Genomic DNA, 9041 nt, shown 5'->3' with positions numbered 1-9041 from the left:
CAGCCGAGAACCGAGATGAGACGCCAGGCTCCCGGGTAAGTCGCGCTCCAGGCCCGACCTGACAGGTGAGGCCGCTGCATCTGCCCCAGTCGTGCCCTCGCTCTCAGTCATCATCACACTCACAGTCAACACTTCCCAGCAGGCCTTAATTGCCCTCTAATTGTTTTCTCTGTTTGTTGTGTTTCTCTAATTAGACTCTAAGCTTTGAGGACAAAACTCTGACTTGACTATTTTTTGCAACCTCCTTACTGCTGGACCCAAAGGAGTTATCAGTTAATATCTACGGACTGAGAGAAGAATCCAGACTGCATAGAGCAGACAGGCAGGCAGATGGCCACCTTCTGAATTATCTGAACAGTTGTTTGAGGAATTGTTAATGGAGTCCTTCAACTATGTGGCAACTATTTCTTTCTGTGTTCTGTGTGCCAGGCACTGGGGCACAAAGATGAGCAGAACACTCCCCCTGTCTTTGTTGAGCTTATGGTCTGGTGGGAGGAAGAAGACATAAATAACCGTAGCCGTGAAGAGCGCTGTACAGACGCACGGTCAGAGCTGTGGATGCATGGAGAGGCGGCGGGGGCCGGGGGGTGAAATGGGGCCAGGCCTCCTGGCTGGTCTGACTGGAAAGGAAAGGACGCTCAGGGCAGAGGGACAGTGAAGTGGCAGCCCAGCTGGAGCGGAGGTGCCGAGGTACAACAGTGGGTGGCATGTTGGAGGTGAGCCCTCTGGGATGGCTAGTGAGAGGGTGACAGAGGGAGGAGGAGTAGGCCTGGAAAGGTGGGTAGAGGCCACGTCCTTTAATGTTAGGGGCCCCCAACAACTTCGTGGTAGAGAGAGAGTTCAGCCGGCATTCTACAGACCTGCAATGACATCTTCAACCTTAAGATGACCCAGGGACAGTGCTGGGGCGCACTTTTTTTCTGTGCAACCTACCACCTTCTGGGAATAGGACCTGTTCTTTTCTAGGAATCATCCCTTCTCCCACTCCAACCATGGGCTTCACTGGGAGCTGCCATAATTCCAGCATGATCCCCCCTCCCTAGAGCCAGTTCAGGATAGGCTGATGAGTCACTTCCCGGCATCCTTGGAAGAACCCTGAGAAACGGAGTGAGAAGTTTGGGAGCTGACAGGAAGTGCTTCTTGCCCCGCAGAAGCAGCAGTTCTGCATAGAGGGAAGGAAGCAGAGGGCAGGGATGAGTTCTGGGAGCATTTCATCCTGGAGACCTGAGGCGCTGCTGCCTTCCTGCAGGATGGCTGTTCATCTCTTCCTTCAAGTAGGTCAGATACCCTTGGGTCACTTGAGAGCTTCCCAAGAAATTCCCTTTCAGTTTCAAGATAGCCCAAGTTTTGGGCTTTTGCAACCTGCAACCAAGAGAGCCCTAATAAAACCTAATACAACCACGAGTGACATGCAGTATTCAGCTTCCTTTACTTTATCTATTAAACACCGCTACGAAAAAATACCTTCCCTCCACCATTTCCTCCCCTCACTTAAGAAGCAATATTCTGAAATCACAAAAGAGAAATTCAACTTAATGATGGGGGACACTGTGAAGGAACAGTTTACTCCACAAAAGCGATGATGGCTTCCTCAGTGGAGAGGATTTACAGCAAGGTTAGATACAATTACGGGGAGTTCAATACGAATCTTTCATTCTTAACATGGAGAGAAAGACCTCACACTGTGAGGCTCGCTCCCCTGGAGAGGTTTCAATCTTTTTCAGAAGTACACTCAAGTTCTGGGAAAATGAAAAAGGAATAAACGTGGAGTTCTCATGAGCAGCTTTCACAGAAGACAGAAGAGCGGTCCTAACTTTTGTTAAAGCTTAAGTAGCAGTAATTTAATGAAAAGCAGTATGAATTTACCTCTTTAATAAAGGGGTCTCCTCCCTCCCTTTAAAAAAAATTCCCTACAAGGAGGTGTCTGGTTGATGTTTATAACCTTGGTAAATAAATGTTCGATGAATGAAAATCGAATAACAAAAAGCACTGAGAGCAAAGTTACACCCTGACCTCTCTATTCTGCTATTGTAGTAACAGCCTGAAAGACTGAGGCCTTGTTTAAAATGTAGGTTTTATTACTCAGGTATGGTGACAGGAGACAATAGATCAGGAAATGACTGCCGTTGAAAAGATATTTTATTACTCACAGTTCCCAAGAGAAGAGGACAGCACACCACACCACACAGGGCAGCACCAGTCGGTCAGGAGGCAGAGGGAGCAAGCCTTTATTGTGGTTTCTGAGGGAAGGGATGTGTGAGGCAGGGTAAGCAGGCTTAGGATTGGCTAGTTGGAATAATTTCAGTGGGCTCTGGGACACAGGCGCTGTCCCTAGTTGTCTGGTACCTGGTCCTGGGGTGACTGGGGCAGGTGGATAGCGGCCCAGAGTGTGAGAGCTGAAGGAGGTGGGTGGGGGTGTGGACACTAAGTTGGCTGGTTTGCATATCAAAGGCACGCCGGCACGCACGTGGTTCACCGTCTCTAGGAACTGGCTAACCCTGGGAGGGACAGTCCCTCCAGAGTTGGCAAGGCCCCAAGATGTCAAAGCATCAGAATACATGGATAATACAGGCCTTTACTCCATAAATCATGACTTTAAGTGTCTTCTAATTCTAATGAAATACTTAATTCTACCTATAGTTCTTTTTTATTGACATAACATTAATTTTATTATTTAGTTTAAAAAGCTAATGGCCTGTGATGAAGGAAAAGTAATACAATGATACGACTTGAATTCTTCTTTTAAAATATTTTTTCACGTTTTGCACCTCAGTAATTTATATTTTCTGTGAAGTGACAGAAAAAATTCTTTGATAAGATTTTGCTAGCAGTATTGAAGTTCAATAGTTTTTATAGCTTAGTGTTCAAAGGTTACTTTCAATTTTTAGTAATGAGTTTATTGTGTGTTTTAGCCAGAGGTTTAGAATAAGAAAAACTCCTTTGCCCCCAAAGTTGTTCACCAAAGGTGGCCATAATTTTTGTGAGATGATGATGATGATTTTTATTTTTAGGGTTCCTTGTCTGTTAATTTTGGGGAATGTGTTACAGCCTTTCTATTAAAGGCACTTCATTTCCACATTTGTAAAATACAACATACTGATCCTTCCTCATAAATACTGTCAGTCCCTCACTGCTTACTACCCACTATGCTTCCAACGGCTTGGTGAGCGGCTGGCTGCACACGCTCAGTGTCCTGGGGCCTCCCGAATGGAGTCTAGCCTAGATATTTCAGCAGACATGGAAACACTTGGTCCACAACACCAAGTTACTCCACCATATATATCACCATGTTTTTGGTTTTTCTAAGTAGTCAAATCAATGAACTTAGTGCTACAAAAGGAGGAAAACTGTACCGAATGACTGTGTCATTCCTTTGCAAGGAAACTATCTGTTGATACCATCGCCATCTATTCCTTCCCTCTTCCAAACTCTTGGGTCACTGTGCACCTTTATTTAACCAAATGACGGAGGTTAAGGGGGGATTTTTTGATGAGAATTGTAACCAACATTTACAGAGCACTTCCTATGGGCTCCACGGCTCACATGGATTTTACTCAATCCTCATAATGCTTGGAGAAGTATTGCTATTCTCCCCACTTCACAAAAGAGCAACACGGTGCAAGGAGGTCGGCTCGCCCGAGGTCACATACGAACTCCAGCGACTGTTCTGCAACTTCTACATACTGCCTCAGGGTGGTCTTTTATTTACTTTTATCATAAAACTGTTCATAATAAAAATTGTATGTACTGCCACATTTGGAAGGTATAGTAAAGTAGACCCTCATGTACCACTCCCGGCTTCAGATCAAGATCGTTACCCACCTCCCACCCGGGGCAGCCCTCTCGGCGTGGCAGCCTACCAACACCTGCTCCGTGTCACCCGCTGGATTCACTGCTGCACATGAAGGCCAAACTTATTTTCCTTAAAAAAACAAAAACCAAAAAACCCTCCTATGCCAGTGGTTCTTCATGTCATAGGGATGGACCCCTTTGAGCATCCTGCGAGAGCAATGGACCTATATAGCCCAGAAAAAATGTCACTCACGTAAAACTTTGGAAAGCATTCCAACGTTTCACAGATCTCCTAAAGCCAGAGTGAGCATGTAACTTAGCACTAAACCAGGGCACTCTGGAGAGCACCAGGGGCGACTCTTTACTCATCACAGGGAGACGCAGACAGCGCCTGAGGCCATCCTGAGCAAACTGGCGGCGTAACCACCTCACTCTGACTTCATCCCTGGACTCTCGCACCCTCCAGTCATATGGCCCACTCATCGTCCCCTCATGATCCCATCTTGATGGCGTGGCTATAACACCCCTCCCTGAATGCGATGAGGTCTCTAGGTTGGTCGCCAGAGCACAGTACACATGCCACGTAATCAATACCCATCCATTAGGATGCAATTTCACCTCTGCCGTCGAGTTTTCTGACTGTATCACGTGCTGCTATCGTGTCCTGCCTGGTATTCCCTAGTGGCTCAGAGCACACGCTCTGGAGGCAAGATTCCACATTTCAACCTGGCCTGGCCACTCACTAGCTTTGTGACTTTGGGCAAGTTACTTAACCTCTCTGGGCACTGATTTTTCTCAATATCGCCCTCATCGAGTTGCTGCGAGGATTCAATGAGTTCTTTTTTGTAAAGTATTTAGAACAGTATTTGGCACAGAGTAGGTTATGGAAGTGTTAGCTCTTACTGTTATCTCAAAGCAATAACCTTGTCAAATGTCCATTTAAAAAAACAGCTCTTATAAGCCCTTCCCAATGCTATGCACACAGTGGGTGTTCAGAAAACACTTCCTAGTAGGTATTTCCAACAAAGGTAGCTGAGAAGGTCAAGAATCAGGGGCAGGAAGCTAACAGCCTCCTGCGTCTGCAGTACCACGTGTTTACAAAGGAGCCCTCCTCAAGCCGAACAAAGGAACAAGAGCTTTGATCCACTTAATCCTCTTTGGCTGCCTCACGTCACCATTTTCCACAGCCCAGTTCCTAAGTTACAGGTGAGAGAGAGCAGATGGACCAGCGCTTTCACACTCGATCTTATTTGGTCTTCACAAACGGGCAGGGGGAACTGGTAGGGCAGAGAGCGACCTCAATTTGACGGAAGGAAACGGCGACTCAGAGGGTAGAGTGACCTGCCATGTTTACAAAGCCAGTTTTTGCCAGAGCCAGCGCATTTCCAGACACCACAGGAAAGACCCCTGTAGCTTCCTTCTCTCCCAGTGGCCTCTTCTTGGTCGTCACCCAGACTTCCCTGACTCCCTGTGCCTGGTTTTCCTTCTTCCTCTATCATCACTCCTCCTTTTGCTGGCTCTTCTCCCTCCTTCGGACTTGAAACTTGATGGTTGTTTCTCGAGAGTTGAGCCTGAGTCTTCTTTCCACTGTACATTCCTCCTTGCTGGTCCCAGCTTATATTTCAAATCCTCCTTCCACGGGACAGCCTTTCAACTCGGTCACCAGCCTGCTTCATCCTCTGAGTCACAGCCCCTAATTTCCAACTGTGTGCCAGGCATCTCTACTTAGGTGGTTCCCAAACACCTGACACTCAACAGAACCCAAGTCAACCGTCTGGTGTCACTATCCCCTCCCCACCCACCTCTCTTCCAGTATTCTGAGTTCTCTGCATTACCAGGGCCTGCTCGATCTCAGAACTAACATCTGCCCGCCTCCCCCGGTCGAACAGTCATGGAACTCTGTCCACTAGAGCTGAAACATCCCTCACACCCACCCCTCCTTTCTGCCTTCCATGCCCAGACTCTCCATGCCAAGTCCGTTAGTATTATGATGGCCTCCTGACAGGTCTCCCTGCAAGAGCTGTTATCTTCCTGAAGCAGAGATTTTCAAAGTGTTTTCCCTGGAGCATTGGGTCCTGAGAGGTGCCTCACAGGAAGGTGGGAATTAACAAGGCTTAGATTTTGTTGTGTTGTATTATGTACTATGATCCTACTTAATATTTAAAATAAAAAAAAGAGTCCTCTTGCTAAAATAATGTTTGAAATCACTGTTCTAATCTCAACCCTCATCAATATTCTCTCCAAGGAGAAAAAAAGAAAAAGACTCCGTGATTGCCCGTGGGCAGCGCAAACATCTCCGTGACATTTCAACCCTCCACAGACCTGCCTCAGCCTCCTTCCCGGCCAGTTTCCACACAGCACTCTTCCCTCACCAGCAACACCCCAACCTGCCAGGTTTCTGTTCCCCGAACATCCCCTGAACTTCTCTTCCTCCTTTCTTTCCCAGTGTTGCCTGACTGCACTCCCATCTCCTCCTCCCATACCCCTCTTCATCCAGGTGTGACCACCCTTCAAGGCCCACTCGTCTTGAGTTCTATTTCTGGCTTCATCACAACAGCACCCCGGTTCCCTTTAGACATCTTACGTGTCTGTCCTCTCTGTGACACCGGAAGACCCTGATGGCGTACACTTCAGTCTGCTCTGTATCACCAGATATGGCAAGAGCACAACAAGTGCTCACTACACACTGATGGGACCACATGCCCATCACAAGGTCTCAACACACCCACACCACACGAGGGGACACTCGTCCCTTCTTCCTTGTCGAAGTGATAAAAAGCAGGCTCCAACAGACAGGCGGAACAAAACCTGCCACAGACAACTGCTGCATCAAAGGAGCCACAAAACGTGTTTTCCACAATTTCACCTGAGATGAAGAACGCCTCGGGTACTATAGAATGGTGCCTATGCTCTCACTTTTTCATCATCATGTTATTCTACAGAATTTGATGTATACATACAGATTCAGAACTTATCCAAGATTTTTTAAAAAGAGAAAACTACAAAGAAATCAGTACTATGTAACCCTCTACACGAAGGAAAATGCAGCATTGAGGGTCTAATTCTTGAAGTAATATACTTACTTAATTAAAACAATTGTAATAAAATAGATATAAAGTACCCCTGTTACCAACTGCCTTTTTCCCCTTAAAAACCTACAGCAAAATTACAGTAAAGTTAAATGTAAGTTTCTCAGTTTAAGGGACCTTAGGAATCCAGCTCCTGGCCAGAACCTAAGTGTGATCTTTCAGACCCAAACACAGGCAATTACAAAGGCAGGCACTCCCGGGCAGGCCTCACAGGGAAGCTGCCTTCCCGCACCTCACCTGGTGCAGCCAGTGCCTGGCTCTCTGAGCAGACGGAGGAAGGACTCTGCCTCTGCCCCGCCCTTGCTCTTCTGCGTATCTGCCTCCCTGCCTGGCACCTGCATTCCGAAGCCTCTGCATCTCCCTCCTTGGGCACCTCTGCTAAGACCTCTTGGGGAGGGGAACACTTTCTCGGGTTTAGTCTCTTGCTTACATTATCACAATAAGTGATTACAGACTTAACTATTACTTTCAATTGGCTTGTTGTCTTTTTTTTTCCAGCTTTATTGAGGTATAATTGACAAATAAAGTTGGAATATATTTAAAGTGTGCAATGTGATGATTTGGTAAACATACACATTGTGAAAAGATTCCCACCATCAAGTTAACACATCCATCACCTCATATAGTTATCGTTTTTTTTTTTGGTGAGAATGCTTAAGATCTACCCTCTTAGCAAATTTCAATTATACAATACAGTATTATGAACCATAGGCACCATGCTATATATTAGATCCTCATAACTCATTCATCTTATAACTGAAAGTTTGTCCCCAACCTGGAGGGCATTATGCCAAGTGAAATAAACCAATAAGCCAGACAGAGAAAGGCAAATAAATACTGCATGGTATCACTTATATGTAGAATCTCATAAAAAAAAAAAAAAGAAAGAAACAGGTTGAACTCATAGAAACAGAGGGTAAACTGGTGGCTGCCAAGGACTGGGGGGTAAGGGGGGTGGGAGTGGTGGCAGACAGAATTGGCTTGTTGCCTTAATCAGCTACGTGGACACCTGGCAACTCAGCCCTCTCCAGCTGGGCTGAGCTCCTGACAAAGACACTCAACTTATTTCATTCTTCTCAACAGGCACTCATCTCTCAATTTTGAAAAATACCTTCTAACAACCCCCATATGGGAAAACAACAGAATCAGGAGAAGTGAATTCAAGTCTAGTTCCCTCAATAAATTAGGACTGTGGCTCTGGTGGCTCACTTAATTTTGGGGGCTGGGCCTTCTTGTCTGCAAATTGAGGTTACTTGATTAGATTTTGCAGAATGTTCCTTTCATGTCTAATATGCCAAGATTCTATGAATTATGCTTCTAAAACTATCTTCTGAAAAAGTTTAAAAAATAAAGCAGCAGATGGAAGCTAAACATTTTTTAAAAATTATTTTTAAAAGGTAACCTTTACAAAGCAGCATTTAAAAATAAATCATCTCACAACGCAAATGTCTGATAGTGTTGCCCTCACACTGGCAGGCAAATATTGACTGTGCGTCTGCCGCACGCCAGGCACACACCCACAGCGCTTCCTCTCCTTTCCTGCGAAAACACACTCAGCGCTTCTTCCAGGTGAACTTTCTGCGGGCTCCCTCTTGGCCTGGCTTCTTCCGTTCCCGGACACGTGGATCAGCAGTAAGCAGTCCAGCTGCAGCACAGAAAGAGAAGCCTTTATGAACCACGGAAAACTCAAGTTGCCTAGCAGGAGAAGAGGCCAACCGTGTGAATTTATAGGTACTGTTGTCAGAGAAACAACTAGAGGAAAGCAACCAGACCTGTAATAACTTACCAGCCTGCTATCAATTTCCTGACGGTAGTTTGCTTTCACTCTTTTAGAATATTTTTCCAATTTCTGAGACAAACTCCAGCTACATTATTTGAGTCTGCTTTCCTTATCCTATGAGAACTGATTCCTCTTTGGTTTTTAAACTTGTTCAGCTTAAGATAAAGCTGCTCTTGTGTGGGCAGTCACTATTCACTGGAACTGAACTCACCCTGCATACTTATTATTACAGATGTGAAAGTTTTAACAAGAGGTAGAAAAGAAAAACGTAGCGTGTGGTGAAGTATGAGGAGGTACACAGACACAATATATTAATAGTATACATGAATGTACATGCACATAAAATATGACATCAAACATATTTGAGAAAAAAACTTTTA

At 45.6% G+C, this 9041-nt stretch overlaps 1 protein-coding gene across 2 annotated transcripts in view; it reads right to left on the bottom strand.

The window, feature by feature from the left end:
* Window positions 1-8252: 8252 nt before the first annotated feature.
* Window positions 8253-9041, bottom strand: part of MRPS9 (mitochondrial ribosomal protein S9) — a 72233-nt gene continuing 71444 nt past the window's right edge. For both annotated transcript variants that reach the window (XM_004435873.3, XM_087426308.1), the window contains one exon: window positions 8253-8526. In XM_004435873.3, coding sequence (XP_004435930.1) covers window positions 8435-8526 — 92 coding nt within the window. In that variant the 3' untranslated portion in view covers window positions 8253-8434. The remainder of the gene's footprint in view (window positions 8527-9041) is intronic.

This window comes from Ceratotherium simum, chromosome 40 (genome assembly GCF_057802395.1).
Source record: "Ceratotherium simum simum isolate JZ-2026a chromosome 40, ASM5780239v1, whole genome shotgun sequence".
Taxonomy (NCBI): Eukaryota; Metazoa; Chordata; class Mammalia; order Perissodactyla; family Rhinocerotidae; genus Ceratotherium; species Ceratotherium simum.
The sequence above is the reverse complement of the archived record's forward strand: the minus strand, read 5'-3'. Positions and strand labels throughout refer to the sequence as shown.